Source organism: Salmo trutta, chromosome 15, assembly GCF_901001165.1.
Source record: "Salmo trutta chromosome 15, fSalTru1.1, whole genome shotgun sequence".
NCBI lineage: Eukaryota > Metazoa > Chordata > Actinopteri > Salmoniformes > Salmonidae > Salmo > Salmo trutta.
Genome location: NC_042971.1, coordinates 50,451,182 through 50,471,904, shown reverse-complemented (window position 1 = coordinate 50,471,904; position 20,723 = coordinate 50,451,182). Strand labels below are relative to the sequence as shown.

Here is a 20,723-nt window from a genome sequence, read left to right as displayed (position 1 = left end):
CACTAACCTGGTGCGGGGAGCAGGGACGGGCCGGACAGGACTGGGGACACGCACCACTAACCTGGTGCGGGGAGCAGGAACGGGCCGGACAGGACTGGGGACACGCACCACTAACCTGGTGCGGGGAGCAGGGACGGGCCGGGCCGGACTGGGGACACGCACCACTAACCTGGTGCGGGGAGCAGGGACGGGCCGGACAGGACTGGGGACACGCACCACTGACTTGGTGCGGGGAGCAGGGACGGGCCAGACAGGACTGTGAACACGTACTGGTGACCTGAAGCGTGGAGCCGGTTTAGCCACTCGTCCTGGCTGGATGCCCATCTTAGCACGGCATGTGCTGGGCATGTCCACCGGACGCACTGGGCTGTGCGGGCGCACTGGCGACACAGCGCGCAACTCTGCATACCATGGCTTGGTGCGGGGAGCAGGGACGGGCCGGGCAGGACTGTGGACACGCACCGTGGGCTTGGTGCGGGGAACAGGAACGGGCCAGACAGGACTGTGAACACGCACTGGTGAACTGAAGCGTGGAGCCGGTTTAGCCACTCGTCCTGGCTGGATGCCCATCCTAGCACGGCATGTGCTGGGCATGTCCACCGGACGCACCGGGCTGTGCGGGCGCACTGGCGACACAGCGCGCAACTCCGCATACCATGGCTCCTCCTCCAGATCTTCCCTCTGCAGGTCCTCAATCAACTGCCTCATCATCTTCGTCTCTTCCTCCGCCGTCATCCCCCATGAGAGCAGTGGTCTGGGCTCTTCCTCTGCCCTTCCGGACCACCCCATTAGCCCCCCCAAAAAAATGTATTGGGGGTGTTTTCCGGGCCTCCTCGACCGCCGCCTGCGACTCCGTCTACCGGCTGGCTTTACCTCCTCGACATGGGAATCCTTCCGCCAAGGTCCTTTCCCCGACATGATCTCCTCCCAGGTCCAGAACTCCTTCCCCTCGCGAGCCCATCTCTCGCGCTCCTTTTCCTCCCGCTGCTTGGTCCTGGTTCGGTGGGTTGTTCTGTAACGATTGGCGTCGGGTGACGAGGAAGCGGACCAAAACGCAGCTGGGAGCGAACACATGTTTATTGAACACACTGGAATAACCATGCACACAAAATCAAGAAAAATGTCGATACGTTACGTGCTCAAAACAAAGAGACAACAACCCACAAACATCGTGGGGGAAAAGGAACTTCAATGTGATTCCCAATCAGACTTCACAAGTGACAGCTGTCTGATTGGGAAATCACCCCGAGCCCAACATAGAAATAAAACACAAAGAAAGGCTATAACCAAAACATAGAAAATAAACCATAGAAATGCCACACCCTGACCAAAATAGCAGAGTTCACCTGGTCAGGGCGTGACAAAGGGGAACAACGTTTCAGACAAACCAAATTACATACACTCACACAACATTAAACAAAACTATAAACACACATACAGTACAACAAAAACATATTACATTTAAAAACACCAACATCTTGACTAAAAACAGCTGGCCTAAAAACAATTACACTCTTCTATAATACACTGCTCAAAAAAATAATGGGAACACTTAAACAACACAATGTAACTCCAAGTCAATCACATTTCTGTGAAATCAAACTGTCCACTTAGGAAGCAACACTGATTGACAATAAATTTCACATGCTGTTGTGCAAATTGAATAGACAACAGATGGAAATTATAGGCAATTAGCAAGACACCCCCAATAAAAGAGTGGTTCTGCAGGTGGTAACCACAGACCACTTCTCAGTTCCTATGCTTCCTGGCTGATGTTTTGGTCACTTTTGAATGCTGGCGGTGCTTTCACTCTAGTGGTAGCATGAGACGGAGTCTACAACCCACACAAGTGGCTCAGGTAGTGCAGCTCATCCAGGATGGCACATCAATGCGAGCTGTGGCAAGAAGGTTTGCTGTGTCTGTCAGCGTAGTGTCCAGAGCATGGAGGCGCTACCAGGAGACAGGCCAGTACACCAGGAGATGTGGAGGAGGCCGTAGGAGGGCAACAACCCAGCAGCAGGACCGCTACCTCCGCCTTTGTGCAAGGAGGAGCAGGAGGAGCACTCCCAGAGCCCTGCAAAATGACCTCCAGCAGGCCACAAATGTGCATGTGTCTGCTCAAACGGTCAGAAACAGACTCCATGAGGGTGGTATGAGGGCCCAACGTCCACAGGGGGGGGGGTTGTGCTTACAGCCCAACACCGTGCAGGACGTTTGGCATTTGCCAGAGAACACCAAGATTGGCAAATTCGCCACTGGCGCCTTGTGCTCTTCACAGATGAAAGCAGGTTCACACTGAGCACATGTGACAGACGTGACAGAGTCTGGAGACGCCGTGGAGAACGTTCTGCTGCCTGCAACATCCTCCAGCATGACCGGTTTGGCGGTGGGTCAGTCATGGTGTGGAGTGGCATTTCTTTGGGGGGCCGCACAGCCCTCCATGTGCTCGCCAGAGGTAGCCTGACTGCCATTAGGTACCGAGATGAGATCCTCAGACCCCTTGTGAGACCATATGCTGGTGCGGTTGGCCCTGGGTTCCTCCTAATGCAAGACAATGCTAGACCTCATGTGGCTGGAGTGTGTCAGCAGTTCCTGCAAGAGGAAGGCATTGATGCTATGGACTGGCCCGCCCGTTCCCCAGACCTGAATCCAATTGAGCACATCTGGGACATCATGTCTCGCTCCATCCACCAACGCCACGTTGCACCACAGACTGTCCAGGAGTTGGCAGATGCTTTAGTCCAGGTCTGGGAGGAGATCCCTCAGGAGACCATCCGCCACCTCATCAGGAGCATGCCCAGGCGTTGTAGGGAGGTCATACAGGCACGTGGAGGCCACACACACTACTGAGCCTCATTTTGACTTGTTTTAAGGACATTACATCAAAGTTGGATCAGCCTGTAGTGTGGTGACTCCAAATCCAGACCTCCATGGGTTGATAAATTGGATTTCCATTGATTATTTTTGTGTGATTTTGTTGTCAGCACATTCAACTATGTAAAGATAAAAGTATTTAATAAGATTATTTAATTCATTCAGATCTAGGATGTGTTATTTTAGTGTTCCCTTTATTTTTTTGAGCAGTATATATACATCGATCAAGTGTTTAAACTCCACCAACAAACTAGATCATCACATTTTAAAATGTTCAAATGAGAATTCCAGGACCACGGAGCTAAGTAACTAAAACTATTTCTACCATGACCTGTTCTAATTTTTGGTACTGTTAGAAGCAAATCAGAATGGGACCGTAAGTGATACTTATTTACTGACCTAACTAAAAAAGAACAGAGATAAAATGGCATTTTACCCAATATGGCCTTATAAATCAGTGTATACCAGTGTTTAAGCCTACGCAAGGTCAATGACGACCAGCCAACAGCGCTGTGGAGATCACAATGATGTGTTAGACGTTTCTGATTTGTAATGAACCCGAGGGCTGCATGATACACTGAATCAAGTGCTCACAGGGTAGTGGCTGAGGCCTGCATATATATATAACATCACTAAAATCTAAAACCGACAGTAATGTACATCGTACCAGCTCCTTCCTGGCCTCAAAAGAAAAACAAGCCTTATGCTGGTAATAAAATCCTATTTTCAGCTTGAGCTTCCTTATCAAGTTCTCTACATGCACAGTGAAGCTCAGCTTATCATCAACCCACACACCCAAATATTTGTACACTTTAACTTGCTCTATATTATGTCCAGCCAATGTACCAATGACATGATTTGTAACATGCCTGGCATTTGAAAATACCATGCATTTTGTTTTACCCGAATTTAGAATCAGCTTTAAATCATACAGATTCTGTTGTATGATGTTAAATGCTCTTTGGGCATTTTCAAGCTAAAGATAATCTACTACCACTTGAATAAAGAACAGTATCATCTGCATAAAAATGAACATCTGCTGTTTCAATAAGATCCCCAATGTTGTTGATATACAAAATGAACAACAGTGGGCCCAAAATAGAACCTTGCAGAACACCTGAGTACACCTCTATGGACTCAGATTTGCAACCATCCTCCATTACACATTGTGTACGATTTGATAGGTAATTTATAAACCAATCTAGAGCATGACCAGTAATTCAACAACATTTTAACCTTTGCACTAACACAGCATGGTCCACGGTGTCAAAAGCCTTTGACAAATCAATAAAAACAGACACACAATGTAACTTCTTATCAAGAGCACAGTGGATGTCATTTAAAACCTTCAATGTTGCTCAAACAGTGCTGTGGCCAGACCTAAAACCTGATTGCATTCCATTTAAGATATTGCTTTCTTGGAAGTAGGTCTTTAGCTGCCTACTAACTAAGGACTCCAGTACCTTTGATAGTACAGACAATTTTGAAATGGGTCGATAGTTGTCAAGTACCGAGGGATCTCCACCTTTCAGGAGAGACAGTACAAAAGCAGATTTCCATAACTTGGGTATTTCCTTAACATCAAGCGTAAGGTTAAAAATACATGTTAAGGGGGAGCAATGATGTCAGCGGCTAGGTGTAGTAGGCGGGGTTCTAGTTCATCAGGGTCAGGGGATTTTTTTTAAAATCAATTTCTTTCAGGGCTTTACATACTTCTGGAACAGAGAAGGATGAAAAGGAAAACCTGGTGAAGGAGTGCACAGGGGTGTCAGGTAAATGTATTGGGGGCTCAATTATACCTTTGACCTTTTCAAATAAACTGCCTGCATCTAAAAAATGCTGGTTCGAGGCTTTCAGAATGGAGGTTCTCTCAGTTACAATCTGAGTGTCGACCAACAATTGTTTAGGAAGTTGTGTATCTTTTCTGCACTCCAAACCTTTCACTACTTGCCAAAATTTGGATGGATTATTTACATTTTGTAAAGTAGATTTCAGGTAGTGGTCTGCTTTCAATTTACGGATCATAGCCACACCCATATTTCGAAGACGTTTAAAAACCATCCAATCATCTGCCAAACCAGTCCCTCTTGCTTTAGCCCACACAGCATTTCGTTCCCTTATGAGTTCCTTAGTAAACCAAGGGTTCTCTCTGCCCTTAATCCTGAATCATCATAGAATCATAGAAGAAGAAGGAGGAAATGGTGCCAATCTTTTTTTCACCATTCTTATTTCCCATAAGGGATTTTATAAACACTTCAAATAAGGGCTGTGTTTCGTGTAGGCTTACCGTGGCGTGATGTTTTGATAACCATGTAAATCTCTCTCTCAATATTTTCACCTGTATTGTCCCCCCAAAATGAAATGCTAATTAGATGTTAATGTTGCTATCATAAAGAACTACAAATGCCATTATGATCTGGATGAGACTGCCGACTCGAGACAAAGGTAAGAGTCTCTGGATGAACTATCTAATGTTAGCTAAATGTAGTAATAAATAAATAAATTGGCTACATTTCTTTGAATTGACAATTCTGTGAACTGTCTTGTGCAGGTTTTAAATGGAATCAATACCTGTTAGCAAAGGTGTCAGTTAAAGATGACGTGCAAGAGGGTTTTGTAGTCTTGCATGATGCCTACTTTGATGCTAATGATCATTTTTGAATCTGAGTAAATAGAGCCAAATATATTGATGAAAGTCACCTGTTAGAGATTTACATGGTTATCAAAATGTCACGGCCTTATTTTAAGTGTTTCTAAAATTCCCCATGGGAAAAATTACTGGTGGAAAAGCTATTGGAACCATTTCTCTGTTTGATAGCTGGGTATCATGACACCTCCACTGTGGGCCTCTAGTATATCTCAGTGGTAGGATACATTGCTGCCAGCACTAGCAGGTCAAGCAAAGAACTAAAATGAACAAGTCACTCAGTCAAACTAATTATGATTCTCGAGTCAGTAAAAAGAGTAGTTAAAAAAGAACAAATCCTTTGCGAACTGCACATCACTAATGGACTCTTACTTTCAGTAGGCCTACAATATGACATAACTCACCTGTCAGGTGAGAATCAGGTGACAACTGATCTGACATGCTATATTTGGCATCAAATGGTAAATCATTTTTTTAATGAAAATGTATCATCATCATTGCACCTTTGTTTTCAATCAGAATTGTAATATCTCTTGTTGAATATAGAATATAAGCATTGAAATACACTTTCAATATAAAAACATAACATTGTATATCATTTAGGCTTATTCAATGCAAAGTCACAGTTATTCATACTGGGAGGAAGTGTCCGTGGACTGTGTTGTTCTTGAATGAAAACCACTTCACCTCAAAATAATCACAGTAAATTAGATAAAGGTTGTTGATATAAACAAGAAACCCCCCAAAATACAAATATCGGCATCACTTTGTGGACAGTGTTCAGTCGTTGTCATAGATGCAATCTGCAAAGAAATGACAGCTATTAATAGAGATGACTGACATTTGTGAGAAAAAAATTCTCAGACAAGAAAAACATATCAGCACCATATTGCAAGAATAAAATTCATAGCGATGATCGCTTGATCTTCTGATTTAGCATATATTATGATATTCATTATTAAATGCCATTGCATGTCAAGTCTGAAACATACCATCACCAATGTCATCATAGATATCAGCATCTCTGTAAAAGCAAAACAGATGATTGGTATCAAATTCTGGGTATTTCATATCCAAGCATTTTTCTCTGCAGTTTAGTAAACTGTTAATTACATACTATACAGTATATTACATGTATTTATGGATGTGATTTTGTATGATCTGTTTTTGTGTTGTACTTACTCTACTACAATATGGCTGGTCAAGACGTAGCCAACTGAAGGAGAGAGAGATCATTGAAGTTAGTCCCCTTGCAGATTTGTTTTATTGCAGAACGCCTATGTATCATACTGAGGATTCATTATTACTCACACTTGCCCTCCTTGTTTCTGCAGATGAGTTTGTTGTCTACAGGCTTAACGATAACATCCAGAGTCTCCCCAGGTCTCAACAGCAGATCTTTACTGCTCCACTTCTTATTGGCCAAGGTGGAAACGATGGTCACCTGATAGAGTACCTGGATCTCCCCATCATACTATAGGTATGAGAGGTCAGGTTTGAGGGTCGAACGAATGTACAAAAAATGTAAAATTATAAATGTAAATTGTGATAATAGCCAAATTACCTTGAACTTCTTTCGGAATTCCTTCTCTTCCTTTTCAAATTTCTTTAGCTTTTTAGGATCTTTGTCCTCAGCCTTACCCTTGGCTTTACTTAGTGGGAGACTGAAGAGAGAAAAACGGGACATTATCAAAATGCTTCTCAGTGGATGATAAGAACATTCTTATGTAATTACAGCGACTTTGTTTAAACACTGGTCAAAAATATTCTCTCTGTCATTACCTGCTGATATGTGGAGGCAGATGGAAGTTATTGGTGTCAACATCATCATAAATATCTGAATCACTGACTTCAGAAGATTTTTTTAGAACAACAAAAGATACAGAGAAATAACATCAAGAACACATTGAAATGGAAGGGAAGTTAACAGTACTTCTCAAACTTCTATTCTTCAGTTGTTGTAATGCCACCGACACAGAACACACATAGTCATTCTGCATATGAATCATATTAAGTTACCAGTATTTCCTGTCTGGTCAAACTGGGAAGGTGGGGATACTCTGAAAATGACAAAAACAGAATTAAAATATTGGTCCATGTTATGTCTGGTGCAAGTTGATTTTATTGATTGTGGGTTAATTGTAATCAAAAGGACACGAATCAATACAGAGAATGGTAGAGCATGGTGTTTGCAACGCCAGCATGGTGTGTGCAACGCCAGGGTTGTGGGTTCGATTCCCACGGGGGGCCAGTATAAAAATAAAAAAAATAAAAAAATGCATGAAATGAAAATGAAATGTATGAAATGTATGTATTCACTACTGTAAGTCGCTCTGGATAAGAGCGTCTGCTAAAATGACTAAAATGTAAAATGTAAAAATTAGAATCTAGCAATAATAAAACAAAAAACAGGTCAACAAATCACAACCAATTGAACTATGATTAGAATTATTTTTTAACACCTGTACATAGAACATTGTAAGTGAGTGCATCTACAGTAGATGTATAGACAGAAATGGGGAAGGTTGTTCATTCATTAAAGGATGTAAAATAAGTATTTTATTTAATGATTTACAGTGCTTGACTTGGGCAGGAGCTCACCAGAGCTAAGTACCGTTACCCCAAACTTTCTACTGCTTGATAGAATATTAGCTCAATGGTATTGTGGAGCTCCTGCACCTAAATATTAACAGCACTGGTACCCAAAATGAGTACTAGCACCTATTTCAGTCCAAGTCAAGCACCGATGTTAAAGTATGATTTCATTAAATTATTCAGTAGTGAAGTAATGAATCCCTTCAGTCCCTCCTGATTAGTGCTTTGATATTTGGGGTTATCGGGTTAGGAGGTAATTACAGTGTATTTCCTGATCCATCTTATGGTATTACTCAATTTTGCTGCCTGGGCTTTTCTTCCACTGGTCGAAGCCCTTAATAAACATCCAAGAGCAAGGTTTAGGAGGGGATCTGGAGTCCGACGGGCTAGGGCTGCACATACATACTTATTCACATACTTACACACACACAGACACATGCATAGAAAGTATACACTCACAGATGAATGCACACCAATGAATCTACACCATCATAGTGCAACATGATATTCTCACCTGACATCGAAGCTTGAATCGTCAAGATCATCATATATGTCACTATCCTCATCAGGAGGTGGAGGAAGAACCACTAGGAATGACCAAGATAAAAATGTAATCTAGATTTAACTAAAGTGATTTGTGACCACATTGTCATATTGTGTTGTTCAGTTTCAATATTACGTTTTGGTCATTTGAAACTTACCTCCTGCACTCTTGATCCCACTAGAATGAGGATGACATAATTTCATTGGATCACATAATTACACAATCAAAAGACAGAAAGGAATTCATGCAGTGCATTACTATAATAAGGTATTCATGTCTTTCCAATGGTTATTTGTCTCAAATGTTTTTTACAGTGTCAGCAGGTTCGAGAGCCATTTTACCTGCTGAGGTCATTCTGAAAGGCCACATCATCGTATAGCTCTGGTTCGAGAGCCATTTTACCTGCTGAGGTCATTCTGAAAGGCCACATCATCGTATACCTCTGGTTCGAGAGCCATTTTACCTGCTGAGGTCATTCTGAAAGGCCACATCATCGTATACCTCTGGTTCGAGAGCCATTTTACCTGCTGAGGTCATTCTGAAAGGCCACATCATCGTATACCTCTGGTTCGAGAGCCATTTTACCTGCTGAGGTCATTCTGAAAGGCCACATCATCGTATACCTCTGGTTCGAGAGTCATTTTACCTGCTGAGGTCATTCTGAAAGGCCACATCATCGTATACCTCTGGTTCGAGAGCCATTTTACCTGCTGAGGTCATTCTGAAAGGCCACATCATCGTATACCTCTGGTTCGAGAGCCATTTTACCTGCTGAGGTCATTCTGAAAGGCCACATCATCGTATACCTCTGGTTCGAGAGCCATTTTACCTGCTGAGGTCATTCTGAAAGGCCACATCATCGTATACCTCTGGTTCGAGAGCCATTTTACCTGCTGAGGTCATTCTGAAAGGCCACATCATCGTATACCTCTGGGTCGTGTTCCATATGACTGGATATAGACACACCCTGACGCTTCAGGGTGTCAAAGTCAATCTCAACACACTCCGTCTTCACATAGCCATCTGCAAATATACAGAGCACATTTTAGTCTTACACATGAAGAACAGTCAAAAGGATGTGAGGGAGAAAAGTAATCTGGAATAGGAGTGAAGAGGAGAAGCAGGAGGAGGAGGGGGAGTGGGAGACAGCTGTCACTTACAGGAGCCGTCCTGTGACCTCCCTAGCCAGCGTCCCTCTGGGTTGTCCAAAACACGCATGATGTCAATAGACTCTCCCTGCTTCAGCCCCAGGTCCGTCTTACTCCCTTTACTGTCCACTCTGGCCTGGACCCTGTGGATGACCTTCAGTGGACCAGTCAGCTGCCACATAAGGAAACATAAATACATGATAGAAGATTCAGCGTAAACACATTCACTTCATAAATAGTATACCGGATGGACTCTACAATACAGCAAGATCTAGGGGAACTACTGAACAACAGGCTTTTGCAAACACTTACTTTGAATTTCTTTTTGGCCTCTTGCTCTTTCCTCTCACGTTCTTTCTGTACTTTCTTTTCCACCTGTCGTTTTTTCTCCTCCCTCTCTCTCTTCTCTTGCTCCTTTGATTCCACTGCCCCCCTGATGATAAATAAGTGTCAGTGGTGTTGATGCTCACTAGAGGGCAGTGTTCATATAAAACTATAGACTTGTCTCATAGAGTCATCTGCCTCTTATGTCTAAAACCTGTTCCACATTTCACAGATTGGTACAATAGAAAAAGTTGAAAAGAACTTGGAGGGAATCTTTCTCACCATCTTTCATCAAGATCTTCATACATTTCATCACTTTCACTGTGCTATTGGATGAAAAAGATGCATTCAGAATACTGTACGCTTGTATGGTGGTATTTAATAAAATACATAGGCCTAAATTGGACAAATTAGGAAAAAAATTCACCTTAGTGTTTTGACTAGGATGTCCTCCAGAGTGAGGGGGTGGAGTATTGTTAATTAACCCCACATCATCATAGTTCTCATCTGGGTCAGGTTGGATTCTGGAAGCAGAGACACAAAGTCAGCCAACTGGCCAAAATGACCCACCACATCACAATGGAAATAAGGTCAGTGGACAAGTATGCCACTGGGCATAGACATCAATTCAACATCGATTCCATGTTGGTTCATTGCAATTTCATTAAAATGATGTGGAAACAACGTTGATTCAACCAGTGTGTGCCAAGTGGGATTCTGCTTTGAAAGTTACTGAGGGAAATAATGAATAATAGGATCTCAACCAAAAAACTGGGTTTTGTGAAAGGGATGGTGTGCTGTTTCTATGCTCTGAAGCAAGTACAGTGTGTCTCTACAGGCTTATGTGCATTTTAATTATGTATGTACTTCACAGGAGGTTGGTGACAACTTAATTGGGGAGGACGGGCTCGTGGTAATGGCTGGAGTGAAATTGTATCAAATACATCAAACATGGTTTCCATGGGTTTGATTCCTTTCCATTAGCTCTGTTCTGGCCATTACTATGAGCCGTCCTCCCCTCAGCAGCCTCCTGTGATGTACTTCAATGCCAGTAGTGGTATTCTCTAATATCGTCCGGTTTTCACACGACTCTCCTCTGATTATCAGGGTCCGGTACTCACATGGCTTCTGGTGGTCGTGGGGGCAGGCTAGGGGCCATGGGGTGAGAGGGCAGGGGTGGGGCCATATGGTTACTGGGGTGAGAGGCTGGGGCTGGGGCAACAGATCCCTTTAACCCAGCAGGACCTTCAGGGGAGACAATACAAGCTTTTAGATGACCTCCTCACGCATACAGTGAAGAAGGAAATTGCATGAACATGTTAATTTTCAAATCAGCTGCATATAGTGATTGAATACAAGCATTTTGCTACACCCGCAATAACATCTGCTAAACATGTGTATGCAGTGGCTGATTTAGATATAGGCGACATGGGCAGCCGCCCAGAGCGGAATGGTGACATTTGCACGATCGGTTTTCTATCGATCATTTGCACGTCACATCAATGATATCATGTCACCGTGTGGGACTTTTTGGTCAATTAACCTTGTCGGAGTGGGTGCACTGGTTCTAGTTTGTGAGCTAGGCAGGCTACTGCCTGGGAAGGTCTCCCACTCACAAGTACGAGATGGGGAGGGGGGTGGGGGTAGGTTGACCTCAGGTCTCCCCACTGGAAGCCGAGGTAGGGGGAGCGGGGGAATCTATCAAATTGCGCACCTCTAACTTTGTACAGTACTAATGCAATTAGTAAAATCAGTCACAGTACGAAATTATACCAAATAAACCACAATTCATTCATAATACTGTGAATATATAGTTTCACAGACATATTGTTGCATTTTTTTCTGGTTTGTGCGAAATCATTAAGAATAATAAAAAACCAGTCTGCACACCACCAAGGTGAATTGGTTTAGTCTGGACTCTTGGGATGGGTAATATATTGATGCTCGAGTGCCAAATCAACACAAATTCATTTCTATTTGTCTTTGTTACTTATTTTTTATATTTATGAGTCATTTTTGTATATGTTTTCATATTTATAAATATTCTGATTATTTATTTGTGTTGTTCCAAATGTCTGAATAAATATTGCAGTTAGTGCAGAATGGTGCTTTTTTGTTGTTGTTTGGGGGGGGGGGGGGTCGCCCAGGGATCCATACAAGCTAGAAACGCCACTGCGTGTAAGTGACAAATAAAATGTCATTTTATAAAGCATCAGTCCTGCTTCTTCTGTGGATGTTATTCTGTAGTTGAAAGGGAGAACAGCAGAGTTTGAGATGACCCTTGTACTCTTGGATACCTGGTTACTGAATATGTTGATTTTCAACCTGCATGTAGACAACAATCATTACTCAAATCAATAAATAGTGTCTGTAACAGCTTTGGCCTACATTCTCACCAGGGGGAGTGTGGAATTCACATTGGATTGTTCTCTCTGCTGACTAACAGTAATGCATGCAAACCATGCTGAAATCTGTCTTTAGTCAAAACCATATCCACATGTGGATCCAAAACTGAAACCTTTCACTTGAATATGTGCCTGTTTAAAGAAGAACTTCCCAGTTAGGGTGCAAACAGCTGTAGAAAGGAGGAAGAAAAAAAGAGAAACTAGAGAGGGATCTCATTTAGGGGAAGTATTAATTTCTACATCTTTGGTTTTACATTTTGACGTTAAATTACAGCACAGCTGCATGTTTAACTTCACTTATTCTTTATGTAACAGAGCTTATACACTGCGTGCACAATTATTAGGCAAGTGAGTATTCTGATCTTATCATTGTTTCTATTCACATTTTCAAACTCCAAACCATATAAACTTGAATGCTTATTGGATTGAATCATTTTCAGGTGATATGTATTTGTGTAATGAGGGAGGGTGTGGCGAAAGTGAATAACACCTTATATCAAGGTGTGCATAATTATTAGGCAGCATCATTACCTCAGGTAAAATGGGCAAAAAAAATAATTTAACTGACACTGAAAAGCCAAAAATGTAAAATGCCTTTCAGACGGATGCGACACTCTTTAAATAGCTAAACTATTAAGGTGTGACCACCGGACATTCAAACGTTTTGTTGCGAATTGTCAACTGGGGTGCAAAAAACGCATGGGGAAGAAAAGGTGCAAATTAACTGCAAAAGACTTGAGAAGAATTAAACGTCAAGCTACCAGGAACCCATTATCCTCCAGTGCCACCGTATTCCAGAACTGCAACCTACCTGGAGTGTTCAGAAGTACAAGGTGTCAAGTGCTCAGAGACATGGCCAAGGTCAAGAAGACTGAAACAAGACCACCACTGAATAAGATTCACAAGTTGAAGCGTCAAGATTGGGCAAAGAAATACCTGAAGACAGATTTTTCAACGGTTTTATGGACAGATGAAATGAAAGTGACTCTTGATGGACCAAATGGATGGGCCCGTAGCTGGATCAGTAATGGACACAGGGCACCACTTTGAGTCAGGTGCCAGCAAGGTGAAGGATGGGTACTGGTATGGGCTGCTATCATTGAGGATGAGGTAGTTGGACCTTTTCGGGTTGAAGATGGACTGAAACTCAACTCCCAAACCTACTGCCAGTTTCTGGAGTATTCTTTCATCAAACAGTGGTACAGGAAGAAGTCCTCAGCATTCTAGAAGGCCATGATATTTATGTAGGACAATGCTCCATCACATGCATCCAAGTACTCCACTGCTTGGCTAACCAGCAAGGGCCTCAAAGATGCCTGAATAATAACCTGGCCCCCTTCCTCACCTGACTTAAGTCCTATTGAGAACTTGTGGGCCCTTCTCAAATGTGAGATTTACAGTGATGGAAGACAATACACCTTTTTGAACAGCATTTGGGAGGCTGTGGTTGCTGCTTCAGCGAAAATTGATCGTGAACAGAAAATTGATCGTGAACAGATCAAGAAACTGACAGACTCCATGGATGGAAGGCTCATGGCAGTTATTGAAAATAAGGCTGGCTATATTGGTCACTGAATATTTCTGAAAGGCCAAAAATGTTATATAATTGTCATTTTGTGTTACTTATCTGTTACACTTATTCTAAAAATGTAGAATAAACAAGTGAGTTGAGAGAAATTATTTTTGTAATTTCGTTGCCTAATAATTCTGCACACTAATAGTTGCCAAATAATTGTCCACACTTATATATTTCCCTGAGAAAGACAAAACTCACTTTTCCTTTGTTAAACATTCAGGTTTGAGGTTCAATAACATTTTGGATTGACTGAGAGTATTGTGTTTGTTCAACAATAAAATTAATCCCGAGGAATACAATTTGCCTAGTAATTGTGCACGCAGTGTATAAAGCGACGGACTGTACTGTAAAGCAAATTCAACAGCTCTAATCTGTCTCTCAGTTGTCAGATTCTGTCTTGTGATGAAGACCTATGATGCAGCTGAGTGTGTGAGTGAGTGTGTACTGTACGTGTGCATGCATGTGCATGTGCGCACATGTGTGTGTGTGTCTGTGTGTGTGTGTGTGCTCTACTACCTGTCTCTGGGGGTTCTGATCAGTGGAACATACAACCACATAAACCTCTCTGGTCTGGGTGCAAGATGGAAAGTCTGAACAACTGCAGCATGTTTAGAAAACCACAGCAGAAGCGTCTTCGCTATTGATGGATTTGGCCTTATGTGATTTATTAGTTACGTTTGAAACAGAACACTTACCATCGGTACTAGCCTCTGTGCCCTTCTTGAACTTTTCCAAGTTGACCCTAGGAGGCCGGTTGGGTTTGGCTGGCACAGTTCCTAATGCCAGGAAATTGGGCATGGGGTTTAATTTGGGGGGGGACGGGCTACTGTTGCTCAACCCCACGACCGGGGAGGTGGAACCCAGGGGCTTCTTAATGAAGCTGGGTTTCTTACTGGCTGTAGGTTTAGGAAGACAGGAGTCGCTGGAAGTGAGGGGAAGTTTGGCTGTTTCCTTTACCCCATTCTCAGATAGGGTGTCTTCTCTATTGAACATGTTCTGTGCAGTCCTGAAGTTGGAGGGTTTGAGGATAGAAGCTGCTCCCAGCGGTTTGGTTGTAGAATCCACTGCTCCATCCACACTATCCTCTGTCTGTAGACTCATCTTTGCAATGGAGATTATGGTTTTTTTGGAAGGGGGTATTTTGGGTGGGATGGAGTTCGAGGTACCCCCACTATTGTCAGATTTGGGGCTGCTGTCTTTGACCCAGGAGGGTTTGGCCACACCCAGGGGAGGTTTGGGAAGGGCAGACTTGGTGTCAGACAAGGTCAAGCTCAGAGAGGGCTTCTGGAGAGGGAGTTTGGGCAAAGGGCTTTTGACCTCAGCATCCTGGGATATCTCTGGGCCAGGAGGTTTGAGTTTAAAGGGGTACTGTTTGACAAAGGATGGTTTGCTGTCCTCTTGGGTGTTTCCAAACTTATTAGGGATCACTTTGATTTTGGGCAAGTCCCTGACTTCTGGAGTGCTCTTGGTGGAGATGGTGCTCTTGAGGAAGTTGGGTTTGGGCGCGGTGGACGCTGCGCTGCCTGAGAGGCTGGTCTCCAGGGCAGGTTTCTTAGGCTGGATAGGGGGTCCTGAGGACAGGGTGGGGTGCACTGTAGCTTTTGGACGTTCTGAGGCGATACCCTCTGTGGCATTTCCCCCCGTGTTGAAGCGAGCCATGATGGCCTTCACATCAGACTTGTTGTCCTGCTGGCAGGAAACAGAGAAAGACTACTGAGGAGGAAGTTTGCTTTATGTATACACTCTCAGGAGTTTCCGCTAATGAATATGAATTTGAGGAAGATGGAAACATTTAATGTCATTCACATCAATATTACATTATTGATTCATTAACCACCATTGAAAATGTCTCTACTATACAAACACAGGCACATTTAACGAGGGAGCTAGAGAAAGGAGAGAGGGAGAGAAGGAAAGAGACAGGAGGGCGGAAGCAGGAGGTTGTAACAATTGTTCAATAACTGACATTTAGAAATTACTTCAACTTCCACACATACAGCTGCTCATTCCAAACCAATCACAACATCTAAGAGAAAGGTTGCTCTATGATTTTACAGCTCAGATTGAGTTTCATCAAAGGACGGACTCTAAAAATGATCCTAAGCCTTACAACCGAACCCTGAGTAAGTTATATTGTGTTTGCACCATGTTGGTACTTTTAGCCACTTCAATCTCACTGAAGTAAGCCAACAATGATTCACTTACCTCTTCGTGTCTTGAGGTGCTAAGAGCACTTAGACCCTCAGGACCCAGTGTGTGACAGATCACACAGGAAATGTAACAAAGTCATGGTGCTAAACAGGAAGTGGACACATAGGTGTTTTGTGCTCACATTACTTGATTAACCCATGCTCTGCTTTGTTTTTCATAGACAATATAATTGATCTAACGATAATGGTTCTACTACTTACTATTTGACAAAAACAATATATTGAATGTCTGGCTGTTAAAATATAATTACGATGACCTAAAATGGCCAAAATAATCAGATTACCACTCTATGATGAAAGAGTTCTTTAACTTCTGTGTCCGCCTACATTGTTGCTGTAGCTGTAGTCTCTTGTTAATCCTGTATTTCCACGCTCAAGATGCAAATTACAAAAAATATGTTTATTTGTGTTCTGTCTGTGTGAACAGGTACCATAGGTTCTGGGAACTCTACTCTGGTGTGAGGTTTTGAACATGCATCTGTTATAAGCTGCACTAGTGATAGCTGCGGTAAAAGACTACTGTATGCTCCATGTTGTTGACAATAAGGGACAGGTGGTGGATGGCTTTCCTCTTGTAGCACCACACCTCACATTAATGAGGTTTGTTTGAATCGAGACAGAGCAACCTATCATGAGGAAGTGCTGATAAGTCCGGAGGACAGACATTCCTATTGCACAAGGCTGACGGCCGCCTGGCCAGAGAGGAACAAACTGTGCTGTTGTTGAACTTGGACAGACAATGGAGACAGCTAGGGGGGCAGAAGTGTCCATAAGAAGTGGCATCAACTAATCAATTAATGGAACATATGTTAACACATGTTCCACAGTGTATTGTTTTTAATGAATACACAAATAGCCTAATATATTGTGTCATGTCATTAAGAGCAACAACTTGTAACACAGCCACAGAGGGAGATGACTTATTAGGTATCTGAATATCATTCCCACTGGTTCTGCTTAAAGCAGTCAATGCACGTGACATGTTCAATCATTAGCTAAACACTACCTTTAGCCTCATTGGTGAGCATGCATGACTATTGCTCAACTCCGTAGTTTCCCCACAGAAACGACACGGAATCCACTTACAGTGGCAAGAAAAAGTATGTTAACCCCTTGGAATTATCTGGATTTCTGAGTCAACTAACCTGGAGTCCAATCAATGAGACAAGATTGGAGATGTTGGTTAGAGCTGCCTTGCCCTATAAAAAAGACTCACAAAATTTGAGTTTGCTATTCACAAGAAGCATTGCCTGATGCAAACCATGCCTTGAACAAAAGAGATCTCAGAAGACCTAAGAATTGTTGACTTGCATAAAGCTGGAAAAGGTCACAAAAGTATCTCTAAATGCCTTGATATTCATCAGCCCACGGTAAGACAAATTGTCTATAAATGGAGAAAGTTCAGCACTGTTGCTACTCTCCCTTTGGAGTGGCCGTCCTGCAAAGATGACTGCAAGAGTAGAGCGCAGAAGGCTCAATAAGGTTAAGAAGAAACCTAGAGTGTCAGCTAAAGACTTACAGAATATTTGGAACATGCTAACATCTCTGTTGACGAGTCTACGATACGTAAAACATGGGAGGACACCATGGAAGAAAAAAAAAAACATTTCTGCATGTCTGAAGTTTCCAAAAGTGCACCTGGATGTTCTGTGGACAGATGAAACTACAGTTGAGTTGTTTGGAAGGAACACAACACTGTGTGGAGGAAAAAAGGCACAGCACACCAACATCAAAACCTCATCCCAACTGTAAAGTATGGTGGAGGGAGCATCAGGGTTTGGGGCTGCTTTGCTGCCTCAGGGCCTGGACAGCTTGCTATCATCGACGGAAAAATGAATTCCCAAGTTTATTAAGGACATTTTGCAGGAGAATGTTAGGCTATCTGTCCGCCAACTGATGCTCAACAGAAGTTGGGTGACGTAACAGGACAACGACCCAAAACGCAGTTTTGTAAATCAACAACAAAATGGCTTCAACAGAAGAAAATACGCCTTCTGGAGTGGCCCAGAGTCCTGACCTCAACCCGATTTGAGATGCTGTGAGGCATGACCTCAAGAGAGCAGTTCACACCAGACATCCCAAGAATATTGCTGAACTGAAACAGTTTTGTAAAGGGGAATGGTCCAAAATTCCTCCTGAATGTTGTACAGGTCTGATCCGCAACAACAGAAAACATTTGGTTGAGGTTATTGTTGCCGAAGGAGGGTTAACCAGTTATTAAATCCAAAGGTTCACATACTTTTTCCACCCTGCACTGTGAATGTTTACACGGTGTGTTCAATAAAGACATGAAAACCTATAATTGTTTGTGTTATTCGTTTAAGCAGACTGTTTCTCTATTGTTGTGACCTAGATGAAGATCAAATTTTATGACCAATTTATGCAGAAATCCAGGTATTTTCAAAGGTTCACATACTTTTTCTTGCCACTTACTAGTTCATGTCCCTTACAAATGTAGCTATTTGGAAGCTAATCATTATTCAACAAAGATCTAAAGGGGAATGTGTTTCTGTCTGTTATGGATGTGCTAAAGGCAGTGTGACAATGCTATCTCATGTTTATGACTTTACAGACACAGTGGGTTTCACTTGTCTAACGGCTACTGTATGTGTCACTAAGACAGTAAAGAAGGTCCTTTCAGCATCCTCCTGTCTATAGTCACCTCACCAGAGACGTGCTGCATGTCTAGCAGGAGTAAATTACATCCAATAACAGAGGTTCTACGGTAACACATTGACTTTTTGATACATGAGATTAGTTGGCTGTGAGCTGGGGATTATTTTGGTATAATATGACCTGGAGCAGTTACATAAAATCCATGGGTGAAAAAAAAGTAGGCTGTTGTAATTAAGATTACTTAGTATTAATGATTTTTCCAACAAAATAACTAACCTCCTGACACGCTAAGGAGAGGTCAGTGTCTTAAATGTTGTTCTTACAGCTCAATAAAGGATAGCATGTCTTGAGTAAAAGCAAAGAGGAACCAAAGGTTTCAAGTTGAAAAGGCTGTATTACACAATCCAGACTGCCACAACCCTGTTTAGCAAAACTGCTTTGAACAAGTACTTCTCTAATGCAGAGGTTACTACTCTAATGAGAAAAAACAAAAAGACATCTACGAACTTTTCTAATCTCCGTCTCATAGCGCTTTCATAAAACTTCCAAGAAAAATGTACATAGAAAACAGGGCACCGTATAACAAAGAAAATGAAAATAGAATAGCATATATTTACAAAACTATAGTAATGAATCAATGGGCTACCACCTGCTCCTACCTGCCACTACACTACATTGTACAACAAGGACTGTAAACAAACAGTAAAGCTTTCCCAAGTTAAATGTTCTGCCCTGTTTACATGTATATCCTACTACCATTCACTTTTTATGTATAAACCCACTTGGCACTGACCTGTACATACTTGCATTCTCATGTTTCTTTAACTCTCATTGCAGTTCTTGTGTGGTTTTTAATCAGACTTTTTTTTATTTTATCTATGCTAACTAAGTTATGATCTATGTTATTATTATCATTGCACTGTTGGAAAGATCTCTCAAGGTTAGAATTTCACTGTACCACAGAAGGATGTTGGCACCTTAATTGTGGAGAATGGGCTCATGGTAATGACTAGAGTGGAATGAGTGGCATGGTATCAAATACATCAAACACATGGTTTCCAGGTGTTTGATGCCATTCCATTTGCTCCGTTCCGGCCATTATTATGAGCCGTTCTCCCCTCAGCAGTCTCATGTTCACTGTACTGTTTTACTCCTGTTGTATCCTGTGCACGTGGCAAATAAACTTTGAAAGTTGAAGCTAGTTATACAGCAGCTAATAAAGATACAGTACCATTTACTTCTCAGGGTCTCAACACATGATGATATGATTGTAAGGCTGGTACTCACCATAGTGGGAACAGTCAGCGCCCAGGGAATCTATCTAGTCTGTACGTGGGCTGGTGGTCCTTGGGTATGGGAGAGTCTTTGTTTGTGCATGTGAATGAGTTCCTCTGTGTGTGTGTGTGTGTGTGTGTAAGCATTTGTGATCTCAGTGTCTGTGTGCTTTTAACAACTTCCCCTCTCTGCAGAGGGACTCCTGTTGAGTCATAAGTACGGCAGCCTTATCACTTTCTATCCATCTCCTGTATTTGCCTATTCCGAGCAGCCCCACTGCTGTTTCCATCTCCACTGAACCACCAGTGTCACACGTCTACTGTAATGTTTGTCATGTGAAATACGGCCTCTCTCCTCCTCTGGACTACCGGTCAAAAGTTTTAGAACACCTACTAATTCAAGGGTTTTTCTTTATTTGTTTTACTATTTTCTACATTGTAGAATAATAGTGAAGACATCAAAGCTATGAAATAACACATATGGAATCATGTAGTAACCAAAAAAGTGTA

General features: G+C 42.4%; 1 protein-coding gene across 11 annotated transcripts; it reads right to left on the bottom strand.

Moving 5' to 3' along the window:
- Window positions 1-5,964: 5,964 nt before the first annotated feature.
- On the bottom strand, window positions 5,965-20,514 carry LOC115149258 (FYN-binding protein 1). 11 transcript variants are annotated; one of them, XM_029691939.1, is made up of 18 exons: window positions 20,227-20,512; window positions 14,809-15,802; window positions 11,254-11,377; window positions 10,560-10,656; window positions 10,415-10,458; window positions 10,121-10,241; window positions 9,821-9,980; window positions 9,551-9,683; window positions 8,818-8,837; window positions 8,631-8,703; window positions 8,410-8,508; window positions 7,541-7,581; window positions 7,304-7,370; window positions 7,086-7,185; window positions 6,833-6,995; window positions 6,704-6,737; window positions 6,514-6,545; window positions 5,965-6,324 (listed from the first exon to the last, which is right to left on the bottom strand). In XM_029691939.1, exons 1-18 carry the CDS (start codon window positions 20,227-20,229, stop codon window positions 6,302-6,304), a joined length of 2,328 nt encoding a protein of 775 aa, XP_029547799.1. In that variant the 5' UTR covers window positions 20,230-20,512; the 3' UTR covers window positions 5,965-6,301. The 11 variants fall into 11 exon arrangements, 7 of the variants coding, with proteins under 7 accessions (XP_029547799.1, XP_029547800.1, XP_029547801.1 ...); XM_029691940.1 differs by having other exon boundaries at window positions 14,809-15,799; window positions 20,227-20,511; XM_029691941.1 differs by lacking the exon at window positions 20,227-20,512 and adding an exon at window positions 19,733-19,963 and having other exon boundaries at window positions 14,809-15,799.
- Window positions 20,515-20,723: the final 209 nt, after the last annotated feature.

Coding starts and splice junctions, on each gene's coding strand:
- LOC115149258 (XM_029691939.1), bottom strand. Junction 10,657..11,253: donor CCACGACCACCAGAAGCCAT/GTGAGTACCGGA, acceptor CTCTGCTTCCAG/AATCCAACCTGACCCAGATG. Junction 7,371..7,540: donor TGACCAGACAGGAAATACTG/GTAACTTAATAT, acceptor AATCTTCTGAAG/TCAGTGATTCAGATATTTAT.